Source organism: Lepisosteus platostomus, chromosome 5, assembly GCF_059453375.1.
Source record: "Lepisosteus platostomus isolate fLepPlt1 chromosome 5, fLepPlt1.hap1, whole genome shotgun sequence".
Classification (NCBI taxonomy): domain Eukaryota; kingdom Metazoa; phylum Chordata; class Actinopteri; order Semionotiformes; family Lepisosteidae; genus Lepisosteus; species Lepisosteus platostomus.
Window position 1 is genome coordinate 30,604,513 of NC_142615.1, and position 18,028 is coordinate 30,622,540.

The following is an 18,028-nucleotide window of genomic DNA, read 5'->3' on the forward strand; positions in this document are numbered from 1 at the left end:
CTTTTAACTGTTTTTCGATCTACTGTATTGCTTTGAGATGCCACTTTTAAAGGTGATATGTAAAATAAAGTTTTTTATTATTGTTATAGAGAAACATGATCAGATTTTCCCTGGTTCAGAAAAAGATCTAAAGTGCTACACATAACTTTCTTAATTCGATGTATTTAAAGCAGTGAACTACTGTAGGTGTAACATAACATTCAGAAATACAATCACGTATTTGACAAATAAAAACGATTACAATCTAATCCTTCCACGTTGGATCCCAAAATCCCAAGAAATATAAATCTTAACGGGTAGACAGCTATGCTGAAAGTTTATTAAGATACTTAGAAGACAAAGATACTGTATCAATTTATGTTGCATTAGCCTGATTATGATTAAAAAACACATATAATTAAACACGCTTTTGCGATTTAAATCAGAACACGATTTAAATCAATATAAATGTTTATATTGTAACACATACTGTCCAGCCTCCATTTCTCTATAAAAATTTACTCTATTGCACACACACACACAATAGAAGCAGGAAGCAGAAGCAGGGACCGTTGTCAGAAGGGAAGAAGGTGACTATTCATTGTTATCAAAAATGACTTGGAATCGATCATGTTGCGATATTGTGAAATATAAAAGTCAATTGATTGTCCATAATATCGCTATTCTATTTTTCGAAGAAATGTTTGTTAAAAGAAAAGTCCAGTACCTGCTGGATTTGAACACACAACCTGCGAGTTGTTAGTCAGGCACGTAGACCAGTAGGCTACAGGGGAACTCGCATGAACAGGGAGGCGAAACAGCCCTACACAGCCCTGTAGCAGTACACGACTATAATCATACCGTTATTAAATTCTTTAGATACGCGATTCCATATTATATTCCCTATTAATCAAATTCTAAAAGTATGCTTGTTGACTCCGGTATCTCTTTAGTTAAAGACAATGCCAAAATAATATGACTATTAAATAGTACAACTTGTACAATTATGGCTTACATTCAGTTGTTGTGTATGTAGTGGTGTTGGAGTACAGTCATTGTGGGTACAAGAAGAAGTGAGAACAGATCATAGTATGATGGGAGGCAGTGGGGGAATCACCAGTTTGACAGCTCTGGGGAAGAAGCTATTTTGGAGTCTAGTTGTGTGCGACTGGAGCATTGGAACCTTCTTCCAGATGGTAGGGGGACAAACAAGTTATGACTGGGGTGAGTGGGGTAAGACAATTTTGGTGGCTTTTTTCAGACTCCTGGTGTTGTAGATTTCCTGGATGGATGGTAAGGCACTGCCGATGATGTGTTGGGCAGTTTTGACCACCCGCTGCAGTGCCTTACAGTTGGCCTGTGATGCAGCTGGTCAGTATGCTCTCCACTGTACATCTGTAGAAGTTGGTGAGGATCCATGAATGCAGGCGAATGCATGTATTGCATTTGTATTTGTTCCATTTTCTAAGATAACCCGGGTATTGATTGACATTTGGCTGACTTGTCAGTTGAAAGATTTGAATTTTTTTTAAATTTCTATCACTCATAATTATCATCACGATTTCTGAAGTACTTTATTATTCAGAATTGAAAATTATTGCTAGAACGTGGTGAACAGACTGTTTTTTTTACAATGATGGTACTTTACATTTTCTTTTTTCATGAGAACTCTACTCAAAACCCTTGTTAAAGGCCTTGTTCTCTTGTCCTGTGTTTGCAGGGTCAGAGGCCAGTGGTCTCCCTGATGCTGGGGAAAGGGCTCATCTTGAACAGCAGCACAGTGAGGAGGAGGAGTGGGGCTCCAGTCTGATGCAGGAGACAGAGATCACTGCTGCAGAAGGGAAAGAGACACTCAGTGAGCAGCACACAGAGAGCAGACAGAGTGTGGGGGATCTGGAAACTGTGCCCATGATGAAGACAGAGTCTGAGAGTGAGACACCTGGGCCCTTAGTAGCTGAGGGTTTTACAGAGAAGTTTAATAATCTGGACTCAAACCTTTTCAAAAACAGTTGTAATGAACTGGATAACTTTAATCCCACAGAGCATGACATGGAGCCCCAGTTGATTGACCCTGCAGAGCTGCAGACTGATATACCTGGTGAAGAGAACAGTACTGAGATACAGCACACAGAGGAGAGTCAGTACAGGCAGGAACAACAGCGACAAGTACAGGGTTTGATAATAACAAGACCTTGTTCTGTTAAAGTGGAGCGACTGTCATTGCAGAGGAGTTTTAAACAGTCATATGATCCCTTAGTATCTGATGACTTTACACACAGGTTTAATAATCTGGTTACTAAGAAAATCATTGAATTTAATTAACTGAAGTGTGTGTCTGTTCTTGGACACAGAGACGAACAACTGAATGAACTGGATGCTTTTAGTCTTGGAGAGCTGGAGATGGATCCCCAGATGATTCAGACTTCTGAGCAGCACACTGAGGGACACGATGGAGAAAACACAGCTCAGTTTCAGCACACAGAGCAAAACCATTCCATGGAGCATTTGCAGAATAAGAGAACACAGCACAATGAGAAGGTGAGGAAGAATCAGTCAAGGTCTTGCTCAGATGCAGTGGACAAACTGCCATTATGGCACAGGAAGGATGAGCCTTTCTGTCAGTCTTGCATTTCAAAACCTTACCCAGCACCTTCACACAGGAGAGAAACCGTTCAGCTGCAGTCAGTGTGGGAAGAGTTTTAGTCGGTCAAATTACTTAAAAACCCACCAGCGCATTCATACAGCAGAGAAACCATTCAGCTGCAGTCAGTGTGGAAAGAGTTTTAGTGAATCAGGCACCTTAAGAGTCCATGAGTGCATTCACACAGGAGAAAGACCATTTGTCTGCAGTCAGTGTGGAAAGAGTTTTAGTCAGTTAAGTAACTTAAGAGCCCACCAGCACATTCACACAGGAGAGAGACCATTCAGCTGCAGTCAGTGTGGGAAGAGTTTTAGTAGCTCAAGTAACTTAAGAACCCACCAGCGCACTCACACAGGAGAGAGACCATTTAGCTGCAGTCAGCGTGGGAAAAGTTTTGTCCAGCCAGGTGACTTAAAAACACCAATTTAGTCACCAGTTTTTCATTTAATCATAGTCTTAGTCAAGTCACCTAAAATGTTTATTAGTTCAAGTAGGTAGCTGAGCGAGCATGTAACACACAGAAGGCTTCGCAGCCGAAATATTGTTTCCTTTGTTCTCTTTTCAGCATGGAATAAACCTTTACTTGTTACTAAAATGTCTAGTAGTCATAGTAGCTTTGTAGTCACCTACTTTTGAGTCTAGTGAAATAAATTTTGAATATAATTACTCTTGTGTTTGACTAAAATGGAATTAGTTCCAGTCATGCAAGTAGTTGACAGGTTGCCCCTTTGGAACACCTGTCAGATAATGACGGGAAAGGAAAACAAAAAAAGCTCTTACATACCACATGAGAGATGGGAATCTGATTGGAGAAAAGCTACCCTTTCCTTATCAGAGAATCAAGCCCTGGTCTCCCACATGTCAGCTGTGGTACTAACCACTATACTAACAAGGAGCACTTGCTTGCTGTTAGGAAGCATTTCCTCGTACAGCTCGTTTTCAAAATTCATTTTCATTCCTTCCAGAGGAGTGCAAGAAAATAAGTTTCCATCTGTGCCATCCCCACTCTTCCTCTGCTGTTGTCACTGCTCCTCCTTGTGCTCTACGAACACCTATGGAGTTGGTTCTTTCAGATTTATTAATTAGGTTTTCAAAGGCTGGAAGTAGGGCACCAGACACACAGACGCAAAAAGTGTTGTTATCTCCTTTCAGCTGTGAAATGTTGTTCGTAGATGGTGAAGAATTTATTTCCAAGGCAGCAGGTCCAAACAATTTAGCATTTTAAAAGGACCAGGAAAAGAGAAAGGGCGCTTTTCCTTATTTGTGGAGCCACACAACACCTTGAGAAGGCTGCTGAAGTTAATAATAATTGCTTACATTTATATAGCGCTTTTCTGGACACTCCACCCAAAGAGCTTTACAGGTAATAGGGACTCCCCTCCACCACCACCAATGTGCAGCATCCACGTGGATGATGCAACAGCAGCCATAGTGCGCCAGAACACTTACCCCACATCAGCTCTCAATGGGGAGGAGAGCAGAGTGATGAAGCCAATTCATAGATGGGGATTATTAGGAGGCCATGATTGGTAAGGGCCAATGGGAAATTTGGCCAGGATGCCGGGGTTACCGCAGAGAGTCAGGACCTCAGTTTTATATCTCATACGAAGGACAGCACCTGTTTACGGTATAGTGTCCCCGTCACTATACTAAGGCATTAGGACCCACACAGACTGCAAGGTGAGCACCTCCTGCTGGCCCCACTAACACCTCTTCTAGCAGCAACTTTAGTTTTTCCCAGGAGGTCTCCCATCCAGGCTGACCAGGCTCACACCTGCTTAGCTTCAGTGGGCTGCCAGTTGTGAGTTGCAGTGATATGGCTGCTGGGTTAGGAGTTAGCAGGATTTAGACCTGTACAAGGAGAACCCAAAGGATTTCTAGGCTATTACCTTAACCACTCAACCATGTGTACGGCAAGTGCTTGCTACAATCTAACATGGAGTGCGAGGTGGTGGCGGAAACACTTTTCAAAGTCGCTTTCCATTAAAAAAAAAAAATGTTTACAAAATACATGCTAACAGATGGACGCTCCAGAGGATTTAAAGTTCTTTACAGTTGGAATGATAAAGTCTCTCTGTTCGGAAATGGAAAATGGAACTTTGTTAGAAAAAAGTCACCCACGGAGAAATGTGGACAAGTGTTCAGAAGCTGCTGTATTTTGAATAGCATTTATAGTCATGTTAGAGGCAGGGATTGCCTTTGATTTGACTTATGCTCTTACAACCGCAATGAAAAGAAAACCTCAAGTCCTGCAGTTTAACTTTCCTAGCCTACCGATTCTTTAATTTTAAATCTCCAAATCTTCAATGAGAATCGGTAAAATGAAAACCAAACACATATGCACACTCGTGTCCTAGCGTGAAAACAATATGATGGAAGCATTTGAGAATCTCCTTCACAACACAGACAAGGATTTTGATTTCTTCCCAATTGCACAGCTTGTATGGGTGTTTCCTCAATATTCTAGTTTGTAAAGCTGTGAATTAATAGGGTCGAAGCACTTATTTAGTATTTTCGTATCTCTGATTTAAAAGCTAGAAAAAACAAACCTAATGCAAGACTTGAAAAACTTCCTGAAATAAAAAAAAAATGTTTAGAGCTTCTTATCGCCAGCACCCATATCACTCTGCAGCCCACTGAAGCTAAGCAACTGTGAGCCTGGTCAGTACCTGGATGGGAGACCTCCTGGGAGAAAAACTTAGGTTGCTACTGGAAGAGGTATTAGTGGGGCCAGCAAGAGGTGGGTCCTAATGCCCTCACGCAGTAACATACTATAATGGGGGAAGATTTTCACTGTGTTTTTCAGTACCCAAGTGCCTGTTGTGTCTTTATTGTGCACAGAGTCACAGTGGGTGTCTTGTGATGTAGTGCCAGGTACTATTAAGATGTAGTACGTACAAGAAAGAATTTAGTCTGTTGTAAATGGTTCAAATCGATATCCATGAGATGCAGAGCCTCAAGCTCCAACAAATGAGCCAGTTGAGTGCTGGCTGGCAGGTGTTATCGTCACTTTGTAAAGGTTTAATAGCTGAGTTTCAATAACTAGCGTTGTGGGGTGCCAGAGTCAAATGTCGTCCAAAGCAGAGAAATTGTAAGTAAAGTCTGATGTTTGAGATCATTAACAATTTGTTTACGTTTGCAGTTACAGATTAAAATGCGGAAAGACTTTCTCTGGGTTTATCTGTGTCTGAGTGCCTGTTGCGAATATGTTGAATGCAGAGTTTTTGATTCATCTATTCAAACAAAGAAAGAAATTTGCTCTTTGATTATTTTCAATTTCATCAATGATACATATAAAAAATATAACAAAATTACCATATACTGAACATCATTCATGTTTACATTCATGTTTGTCGAATTCCCCAAAGAATTTTAAAATATTTTAGCTGAGGATGCAACGTGAGTAGAAATGAATTCTCCTGTGCCCCATTCGAAGATCAAATTACATAGGTAAGTATGATTTTTTTTAGAGGATACCAATATTGGGACATTATTTGGCATTCCTGGTGATGTCTGAACTTATTTATTTACTTCTTGTAGTTGGACACACATTTCCTGCTATACAAACTATACATTTTGCTGAACATGCTAACCGATTGCACAACAGAGACTTCCACGGCTGGGCTTCTCAATCCGCAGGCTTTTGTTCAAAGAAAAATAAAATAGCTGGCATTTTCTTGCCAATCGACAATATATCTTCTGCATTGATTTGTATTTTATCTTTGGGAAGTTGAATTAATTTCTTGAGAAATGCACTGGCCAAGTTTCACTGAAAATTACCAGGTCGTCCAGGTAGGCAACCGCATAGTGGAGATGGGGTCTCAGAAGCCAGTCCATCAGGCATTGAGAGGTGGCGGGGGCTCCATGGAGTCCGAAGGGCAGCAATTTGTACTGGTAAAACCCTATGGGAGTCAAAAAAGCGGTCTTCGGCTTTGTCGGGCTAGACGGGGATTTGCCAATAACCTTTTGTAAGGTCTAAGGTGGTAATAAATTTGGCCTTGCCCAGCTTCTCCAGGAGCTCATCTATCCGGGGCATCGGGTAGGCAACAAAACGGTAGACGTCATTGAGTTTTGTGAAGTCATGCAGAAACGCCAGGAGCCGTCAGGTTTTGGGATGACCACAATGGGGCTGGACCAGGGGCTGTGGCTTTCCTTGATGACGTCCAGATCCAACATCCTTTGGACTTCCTTTCGGTTCTCTTCATGCTTCGCTTCAGGTACCAGGTAAAGGGGCACCTGTACAACAACTCCAGGGGGCGTCTCCACATGATGCGGTACCAAGCATGTCCGCCTGGGCAGATCTGAAAAGAGGTGACGGTTCCAGTGTAGGAGTGTCTGGGCTTCCTTGATCTGAGGGGGGGAGAGGTTTGGAGAGAGGGAAATTAGGTCCACGGAGGAAGAGGAAGTGTTGCTGGACAGTAATGCGGGGATGGCCTCTTCCGACAGGGGCTCTCTCCAAGGTTTCAGGGGGTTCACGTGGTATATCTTTTCTTTTCTACGGTGGTCTGGATGGTATACCTTGTATGTGACTGGCCCTGTTCATTTCTAGATTTCGTAGGGTCCCTGCCATCTCGCGAAAAGCTTACATTTTGGTGAGGGCAGTAGCACCATTACGGGATCCCCAGGGCGAAAGATTCTTTTGCTGCGCTGTACGATCATAGTATTCCTTTTGTCTGTCTTGAGCTCACTGTACGTGTTCCCCCACTGGTGGCTTCAGTTGTGCAAGCCTGTCCTGAAGGGAATTGACATAGTCGAGCACATTGTGGGAAGACAAGCGGATTCCTTGGGGTTGTCGCCCATATAATAACTCGAAAGGGGAGCACTCTGTGGAGGCTTTTGATACCTCTCGGATGGCAAATATCAGGAGAGGGAGGATTAAGTCCCAATCTTTCCTGTCGGCTTGCGAGACCTTTTTCAGCATCTGCTTCAGGGTTTTGTTAAATCTTTCCACCAGCCCGTCTGTTTGTGGATGCTGCACTAAAGTTCTCAGGAATTTTATGTTCAGGAGTTTAGCTATCTCCTGCATCAGGCGTGAAGTGAACGGAGTCCCTTGGTAAGCCAAATTGGGTGAAGAGATTTACCATCTCCTAAGCGATGCTGGTGCTGAGGGCCCTATGTAGTGGTATCGCCTCTGGATACCTGGAAGCGTAATCCACAATCACTAGGATATATTCGTGTCCCCGGGCGGATTTAGGAAGGGGACCTACTATATCCATGGCGATGCGATCGAAGGGCTCGTCAATGATAGGCAAGGGCTGTAATGGTGCTCAGAACTGCAGTTTCAGGAAGTTTAGCTGACAGTCAGGGCAAAATGTACAAAAGCGCCTGATGTCAGTGTATACTCCTGGCCAGAAGAACCTTTTCCAGACCCACCCCTGGGTTTTGTCTACGCCCAAGTGCGCCCCCAGCAGATGTGTGCGCGCCAGGTGTTTCGAAGGAACCAGAAGACACTCCAGATTGAGACCATTACATTGGTATACCAGGTCATTCTTTATAATAAAAGAATTTTGGCGTCCCTGAAGAGCCTCCACCGGTTAACCTTTCAATTCAATTGCCTGGGCTCGGGCATGGGTCAGGGTAGGGATCCCCTCCGGGGGAAGTCTGTGGTGAGGATGCCCATCTCCCAGTTGTCAAGGGGGTCCGTAGACGGCCCAGCTTGCTTAGATCCGGGGGGCAAAGACGGCAAGGCAGATGCATTAGTATTAATTTGGGTAACGCCTCCTTTCCTTTTGCACTTCCCCAGGGCACAAATGCCTACATCTGGCTTGAAGTTTTGTTGGCGTTTTTGATTCTTTGCGGAGTCGCAGTTCGATTCAGAGCTGTTTCCAGAGTACAGCTCAGCGAACAGGGGAAAATTCCTTCTGAGAAGTAGGGGGTGTGGCAGGCCCTGTACTACTGCAGCTGTGATCACTACTGTGGGCCCTCTAAGACAAAGCCGTAGGCGGGCTACCGGGTGTTCTCGTTGCTCCCCATGAATGCAGCCGACAGAGATCTCATGATTTTTTTCGACCTGGTGTGGTCGGACTACATCAGGGGTGACCAAACAGAGAGCGCTTCCAGAATCGACGAGGGCTAGGAGGGACTGTCCATTAAATAGGATGAGTTCTACCGGAGGATTCGTATGCACCGTCCCCTTATGCCAATTACGGGAGGAGTGGACGATATTACAGTCCAGGTTTGTATCTTCAGCAAGACACTGATCGGACTCGTGTCCCTCTATGGCACATCGGGTATAGAGAGATGACCCCTGAATTCTCCTGGTGGCCCGGTCCGCGGGGGTTGAGTGCACTTTGAATTTGGGGCGGACCCCTCAGTAGGTTTCTAATGTTTTCCCCTCCTGCTGTGTACCTGCACCTGTGGTGGCATCCTCATCCCGCCCTGCAAGATTGGCTGCAGCCAGGTGTTTCTCCAGTGAGGTCATGAAATCGTCCACTGTCTGTGGGTCACGCTGGGCCACTGAACGTTGCAGCTTGGGGGGCAATTGCTGCAGGTACACGTTTAGGACAACATACTCGACTATTTGACCCGGAGACAGGGTGTCTGGCTCGAGCTATTTTTTGGCCAGATATATCAAGTACATCTGGGAGTGGGGGGAAACCCGGGGATCATAGCACCACTGATGGAGCCGCAGGGCTCTGACGCGAGTCATGACCCTTTCCCGGTCGAGAATTTCTGCCTTCAGGCGGGTACAGTCAGAGGCAGACGCGCTGTTCAGATCGTAATATGCCTTCTGGGCCTCACCACAAAGAAAGGGAGCCACGATGCTGGCCCGTAGGTTGCGGTCCCATTGCAGGCACTCTGCTGTCTGCTCGAAGGCTCTCAAGTAAGCCTCCACATTGTCTTCAGGCATCATCTTCTGCAGGATATGACTGGGCTGGACCTGGGCTGGTGCCGGTGATGCGGGCGCTGGTGGGGGGGTGAAATCTGAATTCGGTCTCCCATCTGTCGGCAAAGATCCTGTAAAGCAGTTACTTGGTCCTGTAAATATCTGGTCCGAGCAGAAGCTCACTCCTGGACGGTGGAGATCTGAGCCTGGAGGGTGCCCTGGGCTTGTCGCTGTAACTCATTGGTTTCCCATTGTACTGTTACAGAGGCAGTTAGGGCTCGGCTTGCCTCTTCCATGAGGGTCAGACAATCAGCCATGATGGCTACAAAACCAGGTAGCCCCACGTTGGGCTCCAAATGTAATAGTGTCGGTAGATTTAGGAGGCAGAGCATGTGATGTCTTCCCTGTGGTGTTCCGGTGTGTAGTCATCTGCAGAGATTTCGGTTCTCTCGTACAGGAGGGAGATCTTTCTCTAAGGAGAAATTAGTTTGTGTCACCTGTGAAGGGAACACATTCGGTTCTATCGTGAATGCCGGCTGTGGGCACGTGGGGATCTGAAATCGCAGCACTGATGGGTGTCAGGTGTGGAAGCTGCACATTCCCATGCGCCGCTGAGTAGAAAGTGCAGTTGGAGAGGTGTTCCACTGTCACACTTATATTTTGCCTTTTAATCCAGAGCATCAACGCACTTTACAAAACATGCCTAGAAAAAAAGAGTATAAATGTGTAATACTGTAGTTTATGAAGTAACTGCTTGAATAACCCAAATACCACTGTTGTTACTGCTGCTGCTGCTATGAGCTACTACTTGACCATGTCTACAAATTATAATACTAATTCTGATACTAATACTCCTGCTACTACTACTGCTGTCATTACTACTGATAGTGATAAAAACAGAGGACTCACAGATCTCTGGACGTTGGTCTGGACTCTAGAAAGTGGTTCCATTCGCAGGCGACTCTGGACCTCAACACCTGTTGATGAGTCAATTCTGTCAGACTCAACAGTGGAGCCCAAGCCCACCTACACACACACTGACAGATATACACCTACACACTCACACACATCATCACACACTGACAGATACACACACAGACATTACACACACTTACAGGCACCACACACATTTATACACACAGACACTCACAGACACACATTCACACACTGATAGACTCCACACGCTCACAGACACACACACAGACATAACACACACTCACAGACACCCCACACATTTATACACACAATCAGACTTTAACAGGCCACGTTGTTGTTTGAGTGAGGAAACCTATGCGGAGCAGGGAAGCCGAGGCAGGAGAGCTTTCTGACGAGTCCAAAACGTAAGACCGAGATGTGGTTGAGGGCGAATTCTATGTTCGATAGCAAAGGTTATCCAAATGGAGAGAGAGGCAGACAAATCCTAAGTGTTAGATGTGGTCGAGGTCAGAAGGGGAGATCCGGGTTCGAGTATCCAATAAAGGCAAGAGAATAATGCGAAAAGTTCAGAAGAAATTAACAATACCGAGTGGTGTTCCATGAAAAGCTTAAGTAGGTCTGGAAGTAGGGGGTGTGTTAACAAGTGAGGTGTTCAGACTGGATGGAGGGATAGACCTGCGGTGTTTACAGTGTTTGTTGAGCCTCCACCTGGTGCTTAATTAGGAAGTTTGTGAGGATGGTTCCGATTAATGGCGGATGTGACACAGACACTCACACACATTCACAGACACACATCCACACACTGACAGACACCACACACTCACAAACACCACACACACACAGACACACTCCACATACACTCATAACTACAAATACACTATAGCTAGCACTAACACAAATTCCACTAACATAACAACAGTAACACTTATCACTAAGACTTACACTATCATCATCACTAACACTGACACAAACTACTATTACACTAATAATACTAATAACAACAGTGATGCTGTCACTAAAACTAACATGACTATGAGTGTAAATAACCTAACCTTATCTCTATTATTATCACTAATGTAACCAGGTGGTTACGGAGTGGATATTTAAATCTGACACTGAAATTGGTAGCTGTCGCTTTAAGACGCACGTATGAGTGATGTCAGTGCACCAGTAATTGTGGAAGTGGACATCATAAAGTTGAGCTTGGTGTGTGGCTCCGTGTGATGTGAATGCAGAGGTAAATGTTCAGAATTTAGTTGATGGTGTAGCTATCAAAAATGAAGTTTGGATATCCTTGAAAGAGATGTATATTGTTGATATATGAGGGGAGGGTGACATATTAGTTAGCCAAATTGATGGATGTTTAGAGATGGAGTGATCCCGACTCCCATGAGGTTCCAGTGCTGTGTGGGCGGGTTTGCGGGAATAATGTCCGTAACGGTAAATGGTCATACATTTTTGTTAGTTTGCATTTCTTTAACCATTGTTTGTGGAGAAAATTATTTGTTTTGTTCTTTGAGGATGACCCTATTCTGTTTAATTTGTTCAGAGCATGTTAAAAGAAGACTGTGATATTCTGTGTCTTGGGTTAGACGAGATTAAAGTGAGTAGTTTTGTTTTTATATTTCTGTGAAGAATGTGGCATTCAGACTAATGTGGAGTATTTCTTTCCTTAGGGAAATTGCTACTACCATATTTTTTTCTTTGTCTGTTATTTTAGTAGCACTTTGTAGATCTTGGTGTGTGTATATCTCCATGTATATATATGTGAATCTTTCGGGTTAAAGGTTATACTGCATCCAATCTAAGTTCTGTAACAAAAAATAATACAACCACTCATTTGTATGATTTCATGCAGATCCAGAATAAAAATAATCCTCATTTAAGTTTATTGTAGTACGGTGTGTTCTTTCCCGGGCTATACTAATATTAACATGAATACATTAGCATTAAAACTATCAGTAGCGCTATCATCATTAATACTCACATGAACACTGGCATTAATATTAAAACTACCAGTTGTACTCTCACTTATATTAACATGAATACACTAGCATTAGTATTAGTTGCTGTACGTGATATCACACCGCTCTTTGTGACGAAGGCGGGACATCTAGCCGGACAAAGTGACGTGGCGCCTGTTGCAGTGTTAATGATACATAATGATTGATTATGTATCATTAAGATTCATACTTAATGATTGTAAACAGTGGGAAAATACATTTAAACTGTTACCTACACAAACTTATCAACCTGGAATATAATTTTCTAGCTCTAGGATACAATTACTAAATAGTAATTTGAATAATAATTATTTAATTTCGGATTGAATATTATTCACACTAAACACACTATGGTAATTGATCGATACAGGGTGTATTGACTGTTTTTAGATATTTTAAACAGGGTCAATAACGGGAAAAGAATCAGTACCCAACAATCGGTGAAGTTAATCGTTTATTCTACGGTTCTTCAGTTGAATTAATTGGTTGTCGATAGATAAGTGATCAATAACTCTCCTCCGTGCACTCCACGCGCACGCCTCCCGCGGTCTCGCTCTCTGATCCCGGCGCTCTGGCTGGTGTCTGTGATGTCATAGCGCTCTTTCTGACAGAGCAGTGCTGGAGGAGACTCCTGTCCAGAGCCCAGGGGGCTTTTCTTACAAATATAACATCTCCAAAAAAAAAACATACCGGGCTGCGAAGAGAGGCGATTCATAACAGTTGGAGAAGGAGAGCGACAAACCGAGAAATGAAATTCATTAAACAGAAAAAAATAGTTTACTTCACAGATAATGCGTTGTATAGCGTACTCCCGTAGAGCAGAAGAGAAAGAGCACAAGTCCCTGTACTGAGCGCTTTTTAGCGTTTTACACGAATCTCCACATAATAGAAGCCAGGAGGATCAGACTCCTGATCCTGAAGGTAGAAGTGCATCTCCTGGTTTTATTTCCACTCGAGTTCTCGGTTCCTCATGATTTAATTAACTATATAACTGTTATCAAACTCTATTTAACTGTATATTTATAAGACTGTCTGTGAGAGATGTGAGGGAGATGCTGAATCCCAGGGTTGATGTGGAATCACACACATACAGGTCTTCTGTGTGATCTGAGTCTCACTGCTCAGAGGTACAGACTGGTCAACTGGTCACTATTGTAGACAAGACCATCAGTCTGCTGCTGCTGATAATCATATTACACTTATAAGAGTGGCAATACTGCTGTTCATTGCTGTTCATTAAATAAGTAAAAATAGTGGCTGGAATTTCCGCATGGTGGAGCTAATAAAGCTCAACCTTTCATATTTGAGCTGTGGCCATCAAAGTCTTTAACGAAGATATTACTAATAGTATTAATAATGAATGACCTTGGACAAGCTGTAAGTGTAAACTCAAAGTATTGCCCTGGTCAACATTCTTTTTTTCATTGACCGTCTTTGTAAAAGTAACACCACGGCATTTCGCAATCACGCATTTGTTTCCAAATGCAAAGTACAGTAATTTTTGAGAATCTCCGATTCACCATGCCTTTCACATGCTCATAAAAGAGATTGATTTAGGAACATAAACATATTACCGTATGAAAACTGTACTGTATACAGTATGTATATGTATATTTAATGTCTTAACTGTGCCCGTTTAAGTATTGAATATTCATATCTAATTTTACCACTGAAGGGAAATCTTAGTAGCTGAGCATAAAAAGAATAGGAGCATACTGCAACGCGTGTGAAGGCCATAAACAATATTAATTTTGGAACATAAACATACAGTATATGGCTGGTCTCGGTACTTTTAAGAAAACATACACGAAACATGGTTTCATTATGACCAGAATCGGTCTTGAGATATTTTTAACTTGATTTACAGTATTTGAGAGGTATGTCTTAACACCGATACTACAGTGCGTAAATACTGCTCACGTATATGTTTCTAGGTTTATATTATGCATTCCATACGGTCAAATTACTTTTGAGCAACTAATAAGAAGCGCGAAACAGTATGCGTTTTAGTTTCGTTTTGTGCTGGGACTCTGCTTTTAACAATGTCGCCGTGGATTGATTAGAGATATCAAGTACATACAAGTCATTTTTTAAATGTTGTAGTTCGTCTTGTAAAAATGTTACGAGTACATCATCTATAAACAATTAAACAGGTTCTGTTTCCATATTGCGGATTTTGGTTACGTAATATTATTTTCTAGATTTCACGTTGTGAATATATGATTTGGGCAAACAGAGCCGCAAAGAAGTACATTATGGGTTGTTGTTTTTTTTGCAGTTTTATCTAGAACAAGCGATGCTTAAACCTTTGTCTGATTCTTGTGAAACTATCCACACGACAGTTACAGTACCTAGGAGTTGACTTCAGTGATGTCACTGATGGGATGTTTCTAAAAATCCATCCTCTGTAAAACGTCTTCTCTAGTTGTCCTGCATATGTATTCGCTAATGAAGCTGTGTGTTCTGAGCCTGGATCTCTACATTTCTGTATGAACCAGCTTAGAGGGCTAAAGACAGCTTGTGTTTAAATTGAGTGTAAGGCAATTTATGCTTCTAAAGTCATGGTCAGCATTTATTATTGTACTGTGCTGTAAACTTGTTCTGTGCCTAGTCACATTATTTTATAGCGTTTTTATAGCGTTATTAAATCAGGTGGCGCTGTGTGTTAGTTTCCTGACTCCCATGTCACATGGTCTGTGATTGAATCCCATGGAACTATGACTTTATTTTTTAACAAACATTTCTTTGAAAAAATGAAACGTTTCCCTTAGTCAGAGATTAAGGTCGCTGCCTTTCATCTAAAACCCTACTTGAATCCTTCTAAACTAAAAATCAGTGTTAGTGAGTTCTAAATAAAGAGGTATCCAGGTAACAGTGAAACGGGCAGACAGTCTGGGGAGATCGCCCGTTTTCCATGTAAATAGTTCCCTGGTTCCGCACCCCTTGGTGTTTCTCTCGCTCTCTCTCAGGTCACCTGATCATTAGCTCGAAAGATTTCAGTGCTTTGTGTATATTCTAATGGTAGTGGGGGCAGGGTGTGTGGGAACAGGTTTGGTTGAAATTGCATTGGAGATCTATGTTCTTCACACCTGAAACATTTTCTCTGAAAGCATTTTCTTCGCAGTTTAGCTGATCTTGTTACAGCATGTTACAGTTTACTATTATTAACTATATTAATTTTAAGTGCTTAATGCCATTTTTTGACCAGGCACGAATATTCTTAAGTCCATATTTTCGCAAGGGAATCAGTGCGAATTGCAATACTAATTAAATGACCGCAGGCACTTTCCACCCCCTCTGCCAGCAAGAACATTCCTATTCTTAGCTCAGCAGCTCATTACAAACCGGGTTTTTTTACACAGCGATACAGCTTTGCGTTGTGAATCTGTTTTTCCGAGGTCAAATTCTTCCAGCACGGGGGTACCTTTAAAGCGGAGATGACGGCACCGGAATTTTTTGGCGCGCCTTCTCTTTAAAGCCCTGGCCAAATATGAAGACAGTACGTACAGTTATAATTCAAATGGAATTAAAAACTACACATCCCAGTTACCATGGTGGTGCTTGTGATCATTGCGTTTAACCAACGAAACAGGGCGAAAAATCAGTCACATGACTTTGGGGCAGAGTTTCGAAAGCTTAACCTATCAGCAACAAAGCGAAATTTACACGATAGGCTACCTCAAACTGTCAGTTACATGACTGTGTATGTCGCTTAAGCCACTCCTATTTGGCATTTTAGTTATGGAGACGAGAGGACGCCCCCCCCTCTCTGGGTGTCTGATTTGCCGCCATCTTTAACCGCTTCGTGTCCAAATCGCAGAAGCTACGCGTACGAAATAAAGTTCATCCCAGCTACAAAACAGATATATTTTTGTGGTAAGAGGGAGCAAAACATCAGTATTTACTGCTATTAATTAGTGTACGATTTATAGTTGAAATTTGAGCCTAAATATAAAGTTAAAATGTCGACAAAGTAATGTAGGAAATACAGAGAAAATAAATCCTTTCTGACATCTAAAATCAGCTTCGGTCAAGGTCTCTAAAACGAACAAGAAAAAGAGGATTTTCGGAGGGCAATTACGCTGTATTTATATAGAATAAGTGATTTATGAGCAATCTAATTTCTTGTTCGTTTTAAACAGTGAAATGTCAGCTGCAAAAGATCGCACCAGAAACAGCACTCTCTCTGCCTGTCATAGACGTTAAGGAAAGGCTGAATGAAGTCATGTCAAGTACAATAATTCGGTGATCAATAATAACAGTTGTAGGACAAGAAACAAAAGATAGTGAAAACTTAAGATTTTTAAGGCTAAAACTCAAATTCATTCTACAAATTAAGGCAAATGAAAATTCAAATTTGCATTAATTTGCAAATGAAAATTCTACAAATTAAGAAACAAAAGATAGTGAAAACTTAAGATTTTTAAGGCTAAAACTCAAATTCATTCTACAAATTAAGGCAAATGAAAATTCAGGACGTTAAAGTGCTAGAGGTGTAAAAAAATACAAAAATGCACATGAGCAAAAAGTTTTAGAAATGGAGCAAACAGAATAAAAGCCATGCCTATAGTGCAGAAGAGGGATGCAGGAACACTTGCTTAGATATACAAAAAAATCACAAAAAGGTGTATGTTACAAAAGAACATGCAAACATGTACATCAATTTCCCTTCGCGATCAATAGTCTTATCTCTAAACATGAAAGAAGAGTGAGGAATCAGAAATTAGCATGCATAAAAAACAGCAATTCTGTCAGTGAGCCCTAAATGAATTAATAGCTACTATTGTTTCATGGAGGGCTTCTCAGATAGTTGGGCATTTAGGTAAACTGCCAGGTGAAGGGACTTGTAAACATATTTTGTTAAAGCAAGTCAGTTTTTTCCGCAACACATAAAAGACATTTTTCCAAGAAAGTTTAGCCTTTGTCACTAATGAAACCACTAAATAAAGACATAAATATAGAAATCTTAAGATTTGTTTTATTTAATGTTGGTAGCAGGATGAACTGTCAGGTTGAGCTAAGTGTATATTTTGTCGCAGAGTTGCTGCAAGATGTTAACAGTGAAAAGGGTATTTAGAAATGAGTTATTTCAAGATGAAAATTTTCAGAATAATTGCAAATCTAGCAGGATAGAGAAAGCACAGAAAACTGGCAGTTAGATTGATCAGATTAGTATGAAAAGTCATTTAGCAAAGGGAATGAGAAGAGTGACAAACTAGTATACTTTAGATCTTTTTTTCTGAACCAGGGAAAATCTGATCATGTTTCCCTATAACAATAATAAAAAACTTTATTTTATATATTACCATTAAAGGTGGCATCTCAAAGCAATACAGTAGATGTAAAAACAGATAAAAGGACCACAGATTACAAAGTAAATACATATAAGAAAGACAAGCAGTTAGAGGTGCTACCAAAATTAGAAAATGAAGCAGATACAGACAATAAGTCTTCTGAAAAGAAAGGTTCTGAGGTAAGATTTAAATGCACTAGGGGTAGGTGACTCTGATATCACTGGGGATACAAATCTAGAGCTCTGGGGTGCAGCTAGAGAAGTCCCTGTCACCCACAGAATGTAGATGTTCTTGAGGACAGCTAGAAGACCAGAGTCAGACGGACAAAGGTGGGGAGTAGACAGATAAT

At 41.9% G+C, this 18,028-nt stretch overlaps 1 protein-coding gene across 2 annotated transcripts in view; it reads left to right on the forward strand.

Annotated features, from left to right (window-relative positions):
- The window catches only part of LOC148665507 (scavenger receptor cysteine-rich type 1 protein M130-like), a 61,455-nt gene that overhangs the window by 9,002 nt on the left and 34,425 nt on the right, over nt 1-18,028 (forward strand). The window contains exon 3 of one of the 2 annotated variants that reach the window (XM_088632383.1): nt 1,700-12,268. The exons of the other annotated variant lie outside the window; for it this stretch is intronic. Within the exon in view, the coding sequence (XP_088488509.1) occupies nt 1,700-2,301 (602 nt within the window). The 3' untranslated portion in view covers nt 2,302-12,268. Of the gene's footprint in view, nt 1-1,699; nt 12,269-18,028 lie in introns of those variants that run through there. 2 annotated transcript variants of the gene reach the window in all.